The sequence below is a fragment of the Myxine glutinosa genome, unplaced genomic scaffold (genome assembly GCF_964187855.1).
Source record: "Myxine glutinosa unplaced genomic scaffold, kmMyxGlut1.1 SCAFFOLD_2794, whole genome shotgun sequence".
In the NCBI taxonomy this organism is placed as follows: domain Eukaryota; kingdom Metazoa; phylum Chordata; class Myxini; order Myxiniformes; family Myxinidae; genus Myxine; species Myxine glutinosa.
This window is the reverse complement of record NW_027618888.1, coordinates 37,501-57,530: the sequence shown is the minus strand read 5'-3', so window position 1 is coordinate 57,530 and position 20,030 is coordinate 37,501. Positions and strand designations below refer to the sequence as shown.

The 20,030-nt window shown below is 43.3% G+C and overlaps 1 protein-coding gene across 1 annotated transcript in view; it reads right to left on the bottom strand.

The window, feature by feature from the left end:
• Positions 1-612: 612 nt before the first annotated feature.
• Positions 613-20,030, bottom strand: part of LOC144889330 (mitochondrial Rho GTPase 1-A-like) — a 37,598-nt gene continuing 18,180 nt past the window's right edge. The window contains exons 7-8 of the mRNA XM_078769496.1: positions 987-1,095; positions 613-811 (exon numbers count right to left, since the gene is read on the bottom strand). Of these exons, the coding sequence (XP_078625622.1) occupies positions 728-811; positions 987-1,095 (193 nt within the window). The 3' untranslated portion in view covers positions 613-727. The remainder of the gene's footprint in view (positions 812-986; positions 1,096-20,030) is intronic.

The window sequence follows — 20,030 nt, the reverse complement described above, 5'->3', positions numbered from 1 at the left end:
TTTTCTCCCACTTCTGGAACAAACCCCCTGACTCTCTTCAATCCCACTCCTCCCTCCAGGTCTTTAAAACAGCTGTTCACCAGCATCTCAATGGGAACGAGGCCCCCATCCAAAACCTTTATCTTTTCTCCCCCCGTTAATTCACCCCAGATCCATTTTTTGAAATACCGACTTCTTTCCTGGAAGTCCTAACAGTGTCCATTTGTTTTTACCTCTCCCCCCCCCCCCCCCCCCCTTTCCCCTGCCCCCTCCCACCCCCAAGCCCTCTCCCTTCCACAGATCTTCCGATGTCCCTGTTCTCTGCTGTTGTACTTGTGTGCTTCTCTCCCTCTCCCCATCTTGTCTCCCGCTCCTTTCATTTTATGTTTTATGTGTCCGTTTATGTTTTTGTGATTAATGTTAGCTCTTACACGAACCTCGATCTTGTATACAAAAATAAATAAATAAATGAAGGAGCACCAAAGAGCTGTCAAAGACCTCTGGGATAAAGTTGTGAAAGGGCACCGATCGGAGAGGGGTATAAAAATACTTCAAAGGCCTTGAATATCCCTCGGAGCGCATTCAAGACAATCATTTAGGAAGTAGAGGCATATGGACCCACCAACTAAAGCCTGTTGCGTGACCACTGGCACGGTACCCGTTCCCACTCTGGCTTTTGCGTATGGTAACATGACTGCTGGAGTGGGATCCTGCAGGAAGTTCTGGGGTGTCTCGTGACCGTGGTCTCTTAAAGACATGCGGTCCTCTCGGAGTTATCCAGAGGCGACATTCCAGTATTATGTTGCTCATTCTTTTTAATTTCTTCCTCATGCTATTCCACAAACAAAAACAAAATAAGCTCATTCTTGCTGAGATACCTACACTGCAATGAATGACCTTATGATTAAATTTGGGATGGTATTTTAGGGTCAGATGTGACCTTGACATCATGCAATTACACAAATGTTTCAGTTATATTGTTCTTATTTTGTACTGGCATTAATTACCTCCACAATCGCCTCCACCTCAGAGTACTGGTTCATCACCGACTGTATCATCTCCATAGTGCTCTTTTCCACAACATCTGTTTTGTTGCCCACCAGTATAATAGGTACCCTGCAAAAAAAATCAAAAAAAAATCATACATTGATTCTCTGGCATAATTAATATAGATATAAATCTCCAGATTTTACCCAGAAAAATATCATCAATAGGTAGTGATGGGGGGAGGGTGGAGGGAAGTAGTAGTTGAGGAGAAGTGTTTTTTAAGTGAGAAGTTGTTTACATGCATGTCAGCCTCAGTGGGTCCCATTAATCTCCATTGCGCAAGATAGATAGACAAATAAATATTTGAAATCGATTTGTACAATCAAGTCTGTGAGGTTGCTCAGGGAATGATTAACCCATGAAAATTCAAGCACACGCCTATCAAAACCCGTTCCCCATTTAAAATTTGTACAGTGTTTGCCCATTCTAAGAAACACTCGAATTCTAACATATTCCGTTGTAATGAATGGCACTTTTGGTGGAACAGTCAGTCCTGTAAATAACAAATTATGAAGTGCCATTTTATAAACTTTTTGGGGTGGAAGGGTCTGCGTGAATCCAATATACGGTAATAAACTTAAATACAGAATGCATCAGTTCTTTATAATGAATATCCACAAAAGGTATCTCGTAATTATAATGACTACTGTGTTCATGTATCAGGCGACCTTAATTATGGCAGGAGCATTTAAAAAGGAATAAGTGAGTGGGGAAAGGTGGGTGGTTGGGAATTGGGTAGACACTTCTGGAAACTGAGATACCCATCAGGTCACTTGCCATGTTTGAACAATGAAGATGGGGAAGAACAAAGGGAAAATGCAACCAATGCAGTTCCACAAAGTTCTAAAATGTTTACAGCGTAGCCCGTCGGGTAAAGCTGTCTAGAACAGTGTTTGTCTGTCTGTATGTATCAATCATGAGCACCAAGGAGCTTTCAAAAGACCTCCGGGATAAAGTTGTGAAAAGGCACAGATCAGGGGATGGATAAAAATATGTGTATGTATGCATGTATGTATGTATGTCTGTCCCTCACAAACATACACCAATCAGAGCTGAGGATCTGTTCACATGACAGGCGTGACGTGAGGTGATTAGGTCTGTGATGTAATTACATCATTACGCCATCATAGTAATGACTCCACACACTGCCATTTTGATTTATATGCCGTTCAGGCCGAACATATTGTCGAACCTGTCATATATCACAATCGCCATGCTCTACCTTTACATTTTTCATCCAGTGTGAAACACAAACATACCGATTGTTAAAATGACCATCAAATATCGAAAGCAAAGGCGTTACAGGTCTTCCAACAACATAGCATGTATAGGCCTTAGGCTTCATGCCTCCATGCCTCACCTTCAGGTCGCTTCAGACAAATTAGCCCAGGCTTCTTAATACAGTAGTATCGTCTTCGTAATCTATCTATAATTCCAGTAATCTCTGTGTGTATGTGTGTGTGTATGTGTGTGTGTATGTGTGTGTGTCTGTGTGTTTGTCTGTGACCGCTGTTTCTCGACAACCACGGGTCCGATATACTTGAAACTTGCCAGGTATATTGCTGGGGACCCGAGGATGTGCCTTTTCAAGGTTTGAAATTAATCGGACAAGTGGTTCCCAAGGTATGGTCACCGTACTCGCAAGCCGTTCGCTTTGGCTTTGCGAATGGACCAAACCATTTCATGTAAATAGAGGGGGGGGGTTCTACCGTACTCGCAAGCCGTTCGCTTTGGCTTTGCGAATGGACCAAACCATTTCATGTAAATAGAGGGGGGGGGGGGGTTCTGTGGTCGTTACTGCCACGTGGTTTCAAAGTTTTTTTTTGTTGTTGTTGTTTGCACGCATGTTTTTTTGCACCCACGTACGGGCACGCCCTAGTAATAATAATGTTAATAATAATAATATAGTAAATATAATCGTAACACTGCAATCCCTTTGTCATGACTGCAAAGTTACTGGATTGAAGAGGTGTATGGTTGGTTCAATGTTGACTCAAAACATATAGAATAAACCATATGATGTCTCAATGCAATCTCTTCATTTCTATTGTGACAGACAGTTTAGAGACTTAGAGTACTTCAAAATAATTTAACACTTACATTATTTGCTAATGTGCCCTGGTGTCGGCTTAGCGGTTAGGGTGCCGGCTTGGGATCCTAGGGTCCTGGGTTAGAATCCCGGTCGATAGCTGAATTAACGCCAGGTGGGTTGACTCAGCCTGTCATCCTTCCTAGGTCGGCAAATTGAGTACCAGCTTCCTGGGATGAATGATCCCGGTGTGTACCCCGGTTTAGAATAGGTACACTGTATCCCTGCACATCGTAAGAAGCGACTAAGGGTTGGCGCCAGGAAGGGCATCCGGCCATAAAAACATTGCCTTAAACAGGGAACCATGATTGTCATGGGGCCCGCAAGGCTAACCCCCACTCTAGCAGGGAAAATGGCCTTAAAACGATCATTCATTCACTTACATTATTTGCTAACTGGTATCTCCACCAAGGTCATACTGTCCTCTTCAACAACAGTATCAAACAACCACCAGGCAGGAAGTTCTTTCAGAGGGAACCTCCACCCACTTGCGATACAAGATGTTGTCTTTCAATTCTAGGGTCTGCACTGAGCCCAGTATGCCTTTGTTGGCGCCCCGAGGGGGGTGACCTCTTCCCCATTAGGTCTTTGTCCCACAGCCCAAGACCTCGTACGCCGGTCCCAGGACGGGGTCCTCCCGCTGGGCCGTGCTCCAAGCCAAAGTTCCAAATTTCTCTTCTGCGGTTAGTGGCAAAATTGGCCCTCTCGCCCGGGTTGCACGGACGACGAGGATCGGGGTGGAATCACCCAATTGTTCCTTCTCCTCGTGTCTCGCACAAAATTTACAGTTTTCCCCCAAACAAGGACGCCGCGAGAGTGCATCGGCATTCCCATGGGCCTTCCCTGCCTTATTGGTCACACTGAAATCGTACTGCTGCAACTTTTCCAACCACCTTGCAATTTGGCCCTCTGGCTCCTTGAACCGGAGGAGCCATTGCAAGGAGGAATGGTCAGTTTGAACCAGAAATTTCCGCCCGTACAAGTATGAGTGGAAATGGCTCATCGCAGCCAGCATAGCCAATAACTCCTTACGAGTGACACAATAATTTCGCTCGGGCCTACTCATGGCCCGACTATAATACGCGATCACTCTCTCCACGCCCTCCTGTGTCTGGGACAAAACCACGCCCAATCCTTCCTGGCTTGCATCCGTGTCCAGGGTAAATGTCCCGTCACTAGTGGGGTAAGCTAGAACGGGTGCGGATGTCAAACACCCCTTCAATGCGAGGAATGCCTCTTGACACTCCCTTGTCCAATTAAATCTCGTCCCCTTCTCCGTAAGCCGGTGAAGGGGCCGGGCCAACTTTGCAAATTTTGCCACAAAACGCCGGTAGTAGGAGCAGAGTCCCAAAAATCCCCGCACCTCCTTGATGGTACATGGTGCGGGCCACTCCTCTACCGCTGTAATTTTGCCTGGGTCTGTTTTTACCCCCTCGCGACCGATAACGTAACCTAGATAGGCCACCTCTCTAGCAAACAAAGTACATTTGCTTGGACTCAATTTCAGCCCTGCCTGTCTGAGGCACCCAAACACCTGGTCCAAATTAGCTATTGCCTGGGGGAATGTTTTCGCATGTACCAGGACGTCATCCAGGTACACCAGGCATGACTGCCATGGCATGCCGCCCAGTACATGCTCCATCAATCTTTCAAAGGTGGCGGGGGTGTTACACAAACCAAACGGCATTATAGTGAACTGATACAGCCCCTTACCTGTGGAAAATGCCGTTTTCTCCTTGCCCGCGCTATCCATCTCCACCTGCCAATACCCACTCTTGAGGTCCAAGGTTGAGAACCAATTTGAGCCCGCAACAGCATCGAGGGTGTCATCAATTCTTGGCAGGGGATATGAGTCTTTGAGTGTCATGTTGTTCAGCTGGCAATAGTCCACGCAGAAACGCGTGGTCCCATCTTTCTTTTTGACCAGCACAACAGGTGACATCCAAGGACTTCCCGAGGGCTCAATGATACCTGCATTGAGCATCTTGTCTAACTGTTCATCAGCTTCCTCCCTCTTGCTCCAAGGGAGCCGTCGGGCGGGCTGACGAATAGGCCGGGCTCACCGGTGTGGATCTGATGTTTCACCAGGCCCGTACGTCCAATATCCTCGGAGGACAAGGAGAAGATATCCAAATGGGATTCAATTAATTTGTGTAAGGCCTCCCTCAGGGTACCTTCCAACACTACGCTACTTCGATTTACCATCTCACAAATGGGATCGGGCCAATTTCTAGTATTTATTGAAGGCTCCCTCTGGGGCTGGCTCGGCTGGACGTTCTCGTCCCTCACTGCCGCGACTTCGTTAACTGGGGTGCAGCCGGCTATCTTCGTGCCCTTTACTATAGTGTGTGGTTCTGTACTTATATTAATTACCCGGACGGCCACCATCAGCACGTCCGTTTTTACGAGGGTGCGGCCCACGATTATACCCGGTATGGACTGCGCTGCCACCGGTTCGACCAGGCCGCAGGACTCCTGCCATGTTGGGCGAGCTAACCATCGGGCCGGCACTATGGCCTCGGCCCTCGGAGGGATGGTCACGGCCTCAGAAGCCCCCAGCTCCGTTCTCTCTGCCGTGCTCACCCCATCCAATGGTAGCTCTTCTACTCCCACATGCAGGGTCCCTCGGTACAAATCGATTTTACAACCGCTGGCAGTCAACAAATCCAACCCTATTAAGCATGGGTCGCACACCTCCGCCACCCAAACTTCTACTTCCCTCCTTACCGAACCCAACTTGAGGGTTACAAAACCATGCCCTATGATCGGGGCCATTGCCCCGGTAGCCAGCTGCAAACTATAATTTTCCAGACGCTGGATTTTATCCCAGCCGTCTGCACTCGAATCAAGGATCACAGGGCTGATGATCGTGGCGCTAGCTCCTGTGTCCACTACGGCGTCTACCCCCACGCCGGCAATTTTGCACCGAATCGTCAAGCTACCTGTACCAATTTGGCCACAATGAATGACCTGTCGCGTCAATGAGGGCGCTTCACCATCCCCTTCTGCCGAACATGGCCCTGTATGTCCGGCACATTCTAGTTTCCCGGGCCCTGGCGGGGGGGGGGGGGGAGGGGGGGTGGGGGGAGGGGTGTCTGGGGTCTGCTTATCCAACCTGTACGAGGCGGAGTTGATGGTTCCGGCTGCCGGAGTCCGTCCCGGCGCGGAGCTCGGCACTCTCGCGCCCGGTGACCCAGCCGACTACAATTATAGCACCTCACCTGGTAAGGTGCTTGCCTCCGAAATTCCAAATTCCCCCCCCTGAAGGTCCGAACTGGGGCATTTGATTGTGGCCCACCGCGTGCCACCTCCGGAGCCGCCTGCCATGGTCCAGGTCCCGCTAGACGCTGGTCCACCAACCTCCGGACCATGCTCTCCAGGTCAGGGCCCCTTTTGGGGGCGTACCCCTTTGGGGGGCCGCCACCAGCCACGGGCCCTACCTGGCGCACCGCCACTGCGTGGCGCTCGCTTCCCCGGGCCAGGGGCCTCGCTGCTTCCCAACGGGCTGCGGCGTCAGCCGCCTGGCTCAAGGTCTGCGGGCGCCACATGGCGAGCTGTTGTGGGAGCTCCGGGTCCGGTCAGGCCTGGATAAAATGATCCAGCGCCAGGCTTTCCTAGGAACCTGCTGCCATGTCCGCGTGTGCAATCCTGACTGCGCGGCGAATTTCATAAGCAGGTTCCGATGGTCTCCTGGGGCTTGCGTTTTCGCACCGTGAGCTGAGCTTTAACAAGCTCGCTCTGCTGTTCCACTCCGAATCTGTTAATTAGAGCCGCGCGGAGGGCTGGCAGGGTGAAAGCACCCGGTGGTAAAGCTGTCAGCACCTCCGCCGCCGCACCGCGCAATGCCCCCACAAGGTGTACTCCACCTTCGTCCGGATTCCAACCGTTACCCCTACACACATGGTCGAATTGCACCAGGTACGCCCTCAAATCACTCTTGCCGTCATACGGCGCAAGTGGAACCTTATGGCCGCCCGAAGGCCGGACCCCATGCGTCACTCCCTGCGGTGTTAACGCGGGGCCGAACCGTTCGGGCCCCCACAGTACACTATTCCTGGGGGGCTCTCGCGCGTCCCCCGACCTCTAAAGACTAGCCCTGTCGGTGTCGATGCTTGGGTTGCCCCCTCCGCAACCAGCTACCCACTCCATACTCGCACACCCTGGCTCACCAATACCCCTCGCACTCCCCATGATCGGACCTCCTCGTGCACACTCTCTTTCCACGCACTCTGGACCATTCGCACACCTCACCATTGGCCCCTCACGAACGCCCGGGTCTATACCAACCCCCAAGCTCGCTGAACCTCCCCTCACACCATATACATTTCCGAACATATCGCCACTCACTTCGGCGCTTCTTCCTCTTCGCTCCTCCTCCGCCACCTGCAAACTCTTTACTTGGTTAGCAAGTACATCATCACGATGTGAGCACAGACCTTGTGCCAATTCCATCACCTCCTCCTTTATTTCCTTCTTAGTCTCCCTTCGTCTCTTATTAATTTCACTCACCCCTTCTTCTACTTCCTCTAACTTTGTTTCACCTCTTCTATTTCCCGGTGTGCCCCCTCAATTTCTTCTTCTAAAGCCACCTTGGTCGTCTCTATATGCTTCCTGACTTCTCGTTCTCTCGTCTCCAACGTCTCTACCACCTCATCCAACCTCTTTGTCAGCCCCTCGTGTACCGTCTGACATTCTTTCTGTGTCGCTATGAGTTCTTTCTTAATTTATTTCTGTGTTGCTTTCAGCCCCCCTATCACAGCTGTGTTCTTATCTACTTGCTCCCCTAACTCCTTTTGTCCCACCGTCAGCTGCTCTACTCTTCGCGTCAGATCCTCTATACCCCCTTATAACCTAGCCGTACTCTCTCACCTCTTTCTCCACGCGCTCCTCACACTGCTTTACCTCGTCGCGTACCCCTCCGACCTCTTCGCTCACTCCGCGCCTTATATCCTCCCCCATCTCTCCCATTTCCTTCTTATATGCCGCCCTCATTTGCTCCAATTCGTTCTTTTGGGCGTCCAATTTGCTTTCCAGCCCGTTTTTGACCTCCTCTATCTGCTCCCCCATCTGTTTGATTTCCCGGGCGGATTGATCCCCCATTTCCCTCAATTTTCCCCCCATCTTACCTTCTAACCCCATTAACCCGTCCTTCACTCCCTCCATTTGGTTCTCCTGGGTGGCCATCCTGTTTTCTAACCCCACTAACCTCTCTTTCATCTGGCCACCCACGTCCTTCAATTGTCCCCCTAATTGGCTCTCTAATCCCCCAATTTGACTTCCCATGTCATTTCTCAATTCCCCAATTTGGTTTCCCATGTCATTTCTCAATTCCCCAATTTGGTTTCCCATTCGCTCACTATTGGCCCTCATTTCTCCCATCTCCTTACTCAATCCCCCAATTTGGTTTCCTAATTGCTATCCCTGAGTATCCATCTTATCATTTAGCTTCTCAAGGCTTGCCGCGAGTTGAATCATAAAGAGGTTCATATCTATTGGTGCTACGGGCTCGGCTCTCGCCGCCACGTGCGAGGCGCCGCCATTTTGTGCGCCTGCTACCTCCACTGCTATGCCCTCATCGGCTTCCTCCATTTCCCACTGTCCCTCTTCTTCCCTGGGGTCCTGGGTTGGCTCGAACCCTTCTTCTATTTCCCCCACCGGCATCCGATCACCTTGGCTATCCATGGCACGATTTAATTTGGTTTTTAATACTAAATTTTGACCAAATTTGTTCAGATGATATATAAAATTTGGTTCGGGTCCAATCCCACTCCCAGACACCAATTGTTACGGCTCTCGGGGGTCGGCTCTCCCCTTATCAAGGGGGGATTAATCCCCTTGTCCTTTAAGCTGGCCGTCCCGAGTCCTGGAGCTATGATGTCACTTCCGGTCAGCGCTGAATAGGGTGGTAGGCCAAATTGTTCCTATTACCTAATTACCAGCGCCTTCCGGGAAGCAAGGAAATGAGCCCCGCCCGAGTCGCGGCGTTAGTGGTGTGGAAGTGTAACTCAGTGTAACTCATTGGTTGGAACTGGTAACGAACCAAGGTACGAGCAGGTGGTCGTAAGAATGTCAGGAATGCATCTCGCCCTGTCGAAGCTGGGAGTCCTGTTGTGTAGCTTTAGTACGACCCCGGGCTAACACACATTCCCAAGCCCGTACTATTGTCTTTCATTGGGATGCAAAGAGGATGAAGCAAATTCCCAGCAGGGAGGAGAGCGAGCTGGTGCCAGTGAGGCGACCGAGTAACGTTTGCGGAGAACGGATTAGAAGCAGCGGAGAAGGGATTACGATTTCAGCGGACAGAGGATTAACTGAAGTTTGCCGATATAAACAGAAGAGACTTTGAGCCAAGGGAGCACTCATCCTCAGAAGCCCTGCCCGACGGAATGAACGCGTACCACGAGTTCGGCGCTGCAGCCGAACAAGAAGGACTATGCGGATAGAGTTACCTGGTCCATTGAGTTAAACGGTATTATTTGGTATTGGAATGAAGTGAACAACCAGTTAATAAAGTTGTGATCTTTTGTAACCTGTGACATCATTGGAGTCTTGAGTCTCACACCACTTCCCCGACAATCTGGAGGCACCGCTGAGATTTCGAGTGGACGTCGCCAAGGTAAGCATGGCGTCTTGGGGATGGTCCATTATGAAATATGAATTCTGAACATGGTGGAGGATGTGTGTGTGGGGCTTGCATTCCATAGGTAATCCAAGGAGTGTAAACGTATTTTTTGTCACGACCGTCCGAGGTAAAAGTCACGGATGGAACGTTTTAAATGATTCTATTATTCGTGTGCTTGCAAGGATGCGTACGGTATACGCTGGGTGTGAAGAGCCTTGCTCTGGTCTGCAGGCAAATCGGCTCATGAAGTGCACCATGAGGCGAATTGTTTGCCGGTTCGGTAAGGTTCGGTAAGGTCCGTACACGTGTACAATCGTGTACACCCGTTTTAAATAAATAAATAAATAATTTTTTTTCAGTTTTCCCGCCATGTCTAAAACTCGTTTGATTACAATATAAATTAATGACAGACAACGCCATCTCATGCCGGTCCAGAATTATTGTGAAAGATGGCGAGTGGATGAAAATTGCATACCGACACGCCCTCACTGTCCCTCATTGTCCCTCATGTTCATTCCGGCTACCTGTCTCTTGCTCCCGCTCCTTCCCCTCCCTCTAGTTCCCATTGGTGGACGTTTTGCGAGAAGCAAAGCGTTTCGCAGGAAGCTTCCAGGAAGCAAAACCAGTGCTGTTGTGTTTTTTTTTTTTTTTTGACGAAATTTGTCAGACAGATAGCATGGGTGACACGGATGAAAATTGAGGATTTTTGAAATTGTTGTTGACTTTGGCCTATGTTGAATAAAATAGTTGTTGATTGAACTAGTTGACGGATATATAAATCCGATTCAAAAGTCAAGTGAATCGGATGAAAATTGAGGATTTTTGAAATTGTTGTTGACTTTGGCCTATGTTGAATAAAATAGTTGTTGATTGAACTAGTTGACGGATATATAAATCCGATTCAAAAGTCAAGTGAATCGGATGAAAATTGAGGATTTTTGAAATTGTTGTTGACTTTGGCCTATGTTGAATAAAAAGTTGTAGATTGCACTAATTGACTGATATATAAATCCCATTCAAAAGTCAGGTGAATTGGATGAAAATTAAGGATTTTTGAAATTGTTGTTGACTTTTGGCCTATGTTGAATAAAATAGTTGTGGGTTGAACTAATTGACTGATATATAAATCCCATTCAAAAGTCAAGTGAATCGGATGAAAATTAAGGATTTTTTGAAATTGTTGTTGACTTTGGCCTATGTTGAATAAAATAGTTGCGGGTTGAACTAATTGACTGATATATAAATCCCGTTCAAAAGTCAAGTGAATCGGATGAAAATTAAGGATGTTTTGAAATTGTTGTTGACTTTTGGCCTATGTTGAATAAAATAGTTGCGGGTTGAACTAATTGACTGATATATAAATCCCATTCAAAAGTCAAGTGAATTGGATGAAAATTAAGGATTTTTGAAATTGTTGTTGACTTTTGGCCTATGTTGAATAAAATAGTTGCGGGTTGAACTAATTGACTGATATATAAATCCCATTCAAAAGTCAAGTGAATCAGATGAAAATTAAGGATTTTTTGAAATTGTTGTTGACTTTGGCCTATGTTGAATAAAATAGTTGTGGGTTGAATTAGTTGACTGATATATAAATCCCATTCAAAAGTCAAGTGAATCGGATGAAAATTAAGGATTTTTGAAATTGTTGTTGACTTTTGGGCTATGTTGAATAAAATAGTTGTTGATTGAATTAGTTGACGGATATATAAATCCCATTCGAATTGTAAAAATTGTGGTAACGTTTCTTTGTAACTTTGTAAAGTTTCAACAAAAGTTGTTGTAAAGTTGTAAAGTAAAGTTTGCAACATTGAAATAATGTTGTTGTAAAACGTTTCCACAACGTCGCCACAACGTTTCACTTTCGTTGTTGCAACGTTTTGCTCCAACGTTTTGGGAACATTCAAATGTTGGGTTTTGCTAACGTTTCCACAACGTCGCCACAACGTTTCACTTTCGTTGTTGCAACGTTTTGCTCCAACGTTTTGGGAACATTCAAATGTTGGGTTTTGCTAACGTTTCCACAACGTCGCCACAACGTTTCACTTTCGTTGTTGCAACGTTTTGCTCCAACGTTTTGGGAACATTCAAATGTTGGGTTTTGCTAACGTTTCCACAACGTCGCCACAACGTTTCACTTTCGTTGTTGCAACGTTTTGCTCCAACGTTTTGGGAACATTCAAATGTTGGGTTTTGCTAACGTTTCCACAACGTCGCCACAACGTTTCACTTTCGTTGTTGCAACGTTTTGCTCCAACGTTTTGGGAACATTCAAATGTTGGGTTTTGCTAACGTTTCCACAACGTCGCTACAACGTTTCACTTTCGTTGTTGCAACGTTTTGCTCCAACGTTTTGGGGACACTCAAATGTTAAGTAAATCGGATAAGAATTCACGAGTTATTTAATTATTAGCGATTAATGAAGTACTTATTTAATTAATTACATTTCTTATTACATTACAGTAATTACATTACAGTAATTACCTGAGGTAATTACAGTAATTACAGTTCCGGTAATTACAGTAATCATTACAGTAATTGCAGTAATCTTATTACAGTAATTACATTACATTAACTCAGGCACCTTTTGAGTAAGGAAGCTGATATTTGGACATGACACTGACCAAGTGATGTGGCTGTCAAGGAAAACTTTGATTTATTGATTAATCATTTAATAAATTAACTCGTTGATTTATAAATGACTTATTTAATTAAAATTCCTCAGAGATACATCTTCGGATGAGATACTTGCAGATTGGTTATGCTATGAGCCAATTGATTAAGGAAAATATTTTGTGATGGCCATATTGGCAATTTCGTGGCCATATTCGTGGCAACTCAGTTAGTGCCACTGCACCTTTAAAATGCATCCCTGCGTTCATTTTTCGATCGATTGAGTTGAAATTTTGAACAATCGGATCTGGACTGTCGTTGTTAACGACTCTAGCATGCACCCGTCCAATCAGGATGGAGCGGTATGGTCCCCGGATCATCACTGCCCGCAGTTTTAATTAGTTTTACTTTTTCTCTTGGTCATATAATTTTGAAGACATGCATGTCATGATATAGGAAATGTTTGTTCTGTTGAACGGAATAAATGTTGTTTATTTGTGTATTTTGTATATATTTTCACGGCTAATTCCAGTTAACATCCTGCAAAATTTGCTCGTTTTTCTGGCCGAGTCGAAATTGCGTTGAGTTCCTATGGCATGCGCCATTAAAAGCGCTGTGTAATGGTTGAGCTCCCTTTATTTCGTTTTGGTCATGCGGATGAGCAGACAAAGTGACGAATGCTGTGGCTGGAGCAGTAGAAGCGATGTTTTTAATTGAAACGATGTAATGAGGAATTAAAAGTGGGAGGGGGCAACACCACGCATACCTCTTTTAAGGTGTGTATAAACCCTGGAATAAACGTGGGAGGGGGCAACACCACGCATACCTCTTTTAAGGTGTGTATAAACCCTGGAATATTTCAGCAATCAATACAATGCTGAAACTATGTAAGTTAATTTAATGAGTAATTTAATGAGTAACTTAATGAGTAATTTAATGAGTAACTTAATGAGTAATTTAATGAGTAATTTAATGAGTAATTTAATGAGTAACTTAATGAGTAACTTAATGAGTAATTTAATGAGTAATTTAATGAGTAATTTAATGAGTAATTTAATGAGTAATTTAATGAGTAATTTAATGAGTAATTTAATGAGTAATTTAATGAGTAATTTAATGAGTAATTTAATGAGGAATTTAATGAGGAATTAAAAGTGGGAGGGGGCAACACCACGCATACCTCTTTTAAGGTGTGTATCAACCCTGGAATAAACGTGGGAGGGGGCAACACCACGCATACCTCTTTTAAGGTGTGTATAAACCCTGGAATATTTCAGCAATCAATACGATGCTGAAATGATGTAATTTACTGTGTAAGATGGTCGACCTTGGGTTTGGTTGGGTTTTGTTGTTTATTTTTGTGGGTGTGTATTTTTGTGTATTTTGTATATATTTTCACGGCTAATTCCAGTTAACATCCTGCAAAATTTGCTGGTTTTTCTGGCCGAGTCGAAATTGCGTTGAGTTCCTATGGCATGCGCCATTAAAAGCGCTGTGTAATGGTTGAGCTCCCTTTATTTCGTTTTGGTCACGCGGATGAGCAGACAAAATGACGAATGCTGCGGCTGGAGCAGTGGAAGCGATTTTTAATTGTTCAATGATTATTCGATATTGTTATGACTTATTGTCAATAGGTATACTAAGTGGCCATGAGGTAGCCTGTTGCTATGTACAGTTTTATTCTATTGTTGATTATACCACATAGCTGTGGTGATAAAGGAAATGTTCGTTTTAAATAGATGATTATGATAGGACCATGACTATAAAATCATGATGATTATTATGAATGATATCATAGGGTTCAAATGCAGAATGATTGCATGAACTTGGGAAAGAACTTTCAAGCCCTATGGGATAAATTGGGTGTTACAAGCGATGGAGTTTCAAAATTTAGCATGATTGAAGGAATTTTACAGTCTTATTTCAGGAGTTTTACGAAATTTATATTGCCAAGAGATTTGGGGACTATTAAAAGAAAAATGATGAGATATTTTTCCCAAAGAACTTTAATATCTGCCATCCATTTTGGCGGTCTCACGAATGAAGGATGAGTTGCCTTTAGTGGTTGCAAAGAAAATTTGTGAAGACCAGGCAAAATGGAAAAATAGGTCACATATGACCCTAGGACAGAACAGTGATTCGTCAATTGACATGAGGTATGAACCAGAGGTGACGACCGATGAGCTTCGATCTCAGTCAATAGATGGACCTGTCCTGACATCATTGGGGAAAGGGCTTATGCAAGGAGTCATCCAAAATGATTAATTTGATTTATTGATGAATATTGATAAATTAATTGAAATTGAATAATTGAATTGAACTGAATAAATTTAATTGAATAAATTTAACTGAATAAATTGAACTGAATAAATTGAATTGAATATATTGATTGTTTGATTGATGAAAATGCGGTCTCAAGAAAGAAGCTTTGATATCTTTGTGAGATATTATCAATGTGAAGACAACCTTGGAAAATTGAGCAAGGTGGTGAGTTTATATATAGATATATATGTGCGGTTACCATTGTGTAATTTCCCCTTCAACAGAGCGGACACCTGAGGATTCACCCATTTCATACTGACCCTCTGGCTCATCTGCAAATACTGATCTGTGAGATTGGATTGTGCAAAAGCCACAGGTGAGAGAGATTCTCTGGAAATCACCGTTTGAACAGGTGGAGAGATCCTTCCTGGAGGTACGAGTGAAGCTTTAGAGGAACAAACTACAACACATCCAACGCTACTTTGATAAAAGGCAGAATGGGAAATGGAGCCTGCAAGAATACACAAGGACAACCAGAGATTCCACAAAAAGGTACTTGTACACATCATATGTACGACCGTTATGGTGCCGAAGCTATAAGGCAGGTCGAGAATTGGTATTTGTGGACAAAGGGACATGATGAGGAGTTTCCAAGAGATGGTACATTTGAGCGAAGTCGATTGGAAAGATTGGAACAAAGATTGAAAGCCAGGAAGAGACAGAATCTAACGGTAGACTGGCTTGCATTCCATCTTTGGGATGGTGAATCCAGACAACGGGAACAGCAAGAACGAATAACGGATCTAGAACTTAAAATAAAAAGGATACAGGATACAGTGGAGGAGACAAATGCACAACTGCCCTCGAAATTAGGAATGAAAGTGACAGTTGTCCCATCTGATTCCCATTTGTCTTCCCAAAAAGGACGGTACAGAGAATTTTTTCGTGTTTCAGGAGATAACGAGAGATTGCAGTGGCAACTCAGGGATGTAGAGATGCAGCCCAGCAATACAAGTGCACAGGTGCACAGACCAGGCAACGACAGAAACCGGTGTTTCAAGTGTGGACGGATGGGACATTGGAAAAGAGGATGTCCGTATACCAAAAGGAAGACAAGTTCATAGGGTAAACCAAGATCAAGGGTACCAGTGCTGACCGATACCTCAGACAATGATTAGGCCTTCATTGCGACAAATCCCAAATGACGATTGGCCTCAACAAATTAGATTACTGGACAAACATGAATAACTGTCGATGATTCTTGGGTCTGAAAAGTTTTCGGAGCAAGAATTATTCATTTTTCTTTTGCTTGTAAGCAAATTGATAATTAATTGATCAAATGCCGAAATTGGATCTTTTATGTTGGGCACAAAATTTTAAATTTACAAAGTTTGGAACAATTGCTTTGCAATTTTTGGCAAACCAAGTGACAAGAGTCACATGATGATCAGGTGGGAATTTCGGACTATTGTTCCGCACGATTGATAGGTCAGTGGTCGACTGACATACAAATGGGTGGGTAGTCAAATTTGGATAAATTATTATGGGAACTTAAAGGGTAATGTCAATGTGACATCATAGGGGTTTTCTAAGAATAAACTTTTTGGTCCATTTGTGTATTAGCGCTTATAAAATTGAAGGACAAATTTTGAGAAATTGAAATAAAGTTGACACCCATCCGGATCTGTAAATAAGGGTTCCAACGCAAACAAATACGCATAATGCATGTGTGTGTGGGTATTTTGTGTGTCAGTGTTTTTGTTTTTGTGTATCAATCTTACAAGATTGTCGACACCGACAGTGTGCCTTGTCTGGAAAATAGATAGTTCCATGGGGATGGGATCGCATATCGAGAGAATTCGTAAAATAAAAAAAATAAAAAAAAATAAAAAAATAGAAATATAATTTGATTATGAAAATTATCACTTTTGTCAAGGGAGATGGAGAATAAAGATTTGATTTGCTGAGTTATGAGCAGCTATTCATTAATAGTAAAAATTGGGAGTAATCTTGGGATTCCATTGTGATCGAATTTATATGAGAATCAAAGCTATTTATGGATATGAGCTTCATAAAAATGTGGGAGTACAAAATTAGCCAAATTTTGGAGAGGTCTTACACTGACTTCCCAGAGTACTCTGCTCATGGATTTTTATATATATAAACTTGAATTTTATCAGCATATAAATTGTGCTGTATGTATGGATGTGTTTTAGGCATAGATGATATGGGAAAATAGTAAAGAAAATTTTGCTGGTTTGAACTATTGTGGGTTTTCAGTTCTGAAGTTCAAACAAAGTCACTGGTTAACAGATGAGAAAGGATAGTAAATAAATTATTCGATGCTGGGCAAATTAAGTACGATATTACTAAGACTTATGAGAGCTATTGTTCTTCCTTACAGCAGTGGAAAATTATTGGAAAAAATTAGATCCAACATAATGAATCTATAAAAGCATGTGATAGGGATAATATCCTCAATTTGTACTAATTATTTGATTGTGGGTAAAGGAATTAATTTATCATAGTGGATTGTTAACAGCAGCCTGAAAATGTCCTGAGAGTGCATCCATGTAATCGGAAATCCCAGATTTGTTTTTACAAACAACATTTTGGTAGAGGTCTTGTGTGGACGAGCACTTCCTTGGTAGATAAAAACGGTACTGCATGCTGGCAGCCACTTTTGCGGCCAGTTAGGCCAAACAAATTGAAAGGAAATTGTAGTTAAATACGTGAGTTACACATGGCTACTTGTAAAAAGGAAATTTGTTGAGATGGGAAACATTTTTCGAAGGTTTATTAAAGTGTTATAATATGACATGTGGCAAGGCAAACTATTGGATGGGAAAATTAGATCTGGCTATAGAATAAATTTATTGACCCCTTGAAGTTAATTCTTCGAATCATTGTTTCACTGGCATTTTTTGTTCACATTGGAAATAGTTTGGTAGAGCCTTGGTTAAAACCTTTGGTTGCGGTATCTTGGAACGAATTGATAAACCATAGGAGATTGATAAGAATAGAAACAAATATGGACCCAAAATAGAAAGTTGGATTCATGCCTCTCATTGCAAGCAAGCACATGGGGCTAAGGTGGACGATCCCACAGAAAATGAGGCTGCACCTAGCAGCCCAGCAGAACATTCAGTGGCGGATAAATGATAGTCGTGATATACATTCATTTGAATTACATTTTAACACCCCTTGCATTGATAAACATTACAATTTCAACATTTAATATTCCTACTTGAATTAGGGAAGATAGTGACATTTATTTGCCTACATGACATACAATTACCTGCTGATATTAATACAACATGAGTGAAAAATGTATCACAACTACACTCATGATCAGGGGATTGAGTTCAACCCCGGGAGATAGGGGGATAGGGGGATCAGGGTAAGACAAATAATCTGATTTATGTTACATATTAAGGGATTTTCTTTATTTACCTTTTAGGAAGCTTGTTAGTTTGGTATATAATGTTGAATGTCATCGACATATAATTATGTCATAGGTATGAATATATACAAGGAGTAGCAGACTTGTTTGTTGGTTTAGTAGTTATATTGGCAATTGTTTTAGTGGTGGCTTGCTTGAAAGCCTTAGTGACGGTGTGTTTGAACAAGGTAACCAACAACACGATGATAACGCATGAAGTGACAAATGAGGAAAGAAATGTGGAACCACAAGAGGAAGACTTTTATGGCGACATAAATACTGAGATTAAAAGATTAAATCAAGTGATGTTGCAAATGAATACAGTAGAATTAAGATAATGGCATAACGACAATGTTATGAGTTGTGTCAATTACAATATCAGTGAACTCATATCACCACGAGTGACACACTGTTAGGGAAAAACAAAAAAAAGGAAAAAGAAAAAGTGGAGAGGAATTATGGTAATAATACATTATGCTTAATTTGTTGGTTTGGGAAAATTGTTGTTGGGAATTAGATATTCCTGTTTGTGATTGTAATCATATACAATTTATTTTCTTAGAGTAGTGCTAAAATACCTGCACAAGTTAATTTTTGAACTATATTAACCTGAAAGCAATTGTGGATGCTATTCTTAGTTTAGTAGTGAAATACATACCTGATTGAATATTATTTGTGTGACGCATATAAATGAATATAACTTTTGAATGTTGTAAGGGAAAACAACAAATTGTTGAATGTGAAACTGTCGGAAGATATACATGATTATGCTGATTTCATGGTAAGATGTACCCTATCTGATTCAGTGTGTGTGGAAAGCAGATTCAGATGTGACTGAGCATAAGGGATAAGACGAGATCACATTTTGAAGGGAGTGCTAACGGAATTGGAAGAAGTTCGAGAAAGAAAATTTGTGGCTAAAAAATGAAGTTAATCGTGGCATACACCCCTCTTTCTCAAAGAATGATGAAGACATTCTCCCGTGTAACTTGGAGATGAATGCTTACCTTCACCAAGGAAATTTATGTGACCATTTGCCTGGATCACACTGCAACATATGAAAGAAAGGCGATCGCTTACTCTTGTTCGAAGGCTTCGAACATTCATCACATCAGAAGTTGAAGGACAACGACATTTTACCCGCAACCTCTGTGAAATGCGGGGACATATGTTATTACTTCACCAACTTCCGGGGAGCCAGCATGGAGCTGCAAACCAATGGCTGTGCCTTTTCACAACAGCTGTGCACGATTCTGCGGGCCACTCCTGGTATGGACCATGGATGACCTGAACACCATGGTCCCAACATCATTGTGGATGCATCCGGCATCCCTGTTCCACATCTTGCTGGCCAATCAACGTCACACCAATACTTGCTGCCCACTCACAATAATGAGGGAGGAGGCAAGTCGACTACAACTGGGCGAAGGCCTTGTTCAAGGAATCATTATGGTTCACAGCAAGAGTGGCAAGAATGCTACATGGAGAGCAGGGTCAGTCTATGACTCCGCACCGTTACCACAACAGCGAAATCCTACACGAAGTAGTGCAGGTGCTTATAAAGACAGAAGAAAATGTTTCATACCCGAATTCAAACACAAGTGATCAGCCCTTCCTTTCAAACAAAGAATCAACATTTGTTTGGAGGGAAACGTTTTTGCCAGATGTTGCAGATGCTTTAAAAACTTGAAAATGGTGAAGCAAAATTGTTGTATCTTGGTGATGGTGAAGTGTTGTTTTACAAAGATATTTGTGATGCAAATGAAATAGATTGAATTAACAATATGGAAGGAGTCAATAACCAACGAAATGTTTTGTGATCAGATTCTTGCAGGATGACGGTGTATGCCTAAGGAAATTGTATTGATGTTTACTTGTAGTGATTGCTTGTTTACTTATATTGATGTTTAGATTAATGGTTAATATAAACAAAAACAAAAAGATGAGGGAATTGTGGAAGTGTAACTCACTGTAAC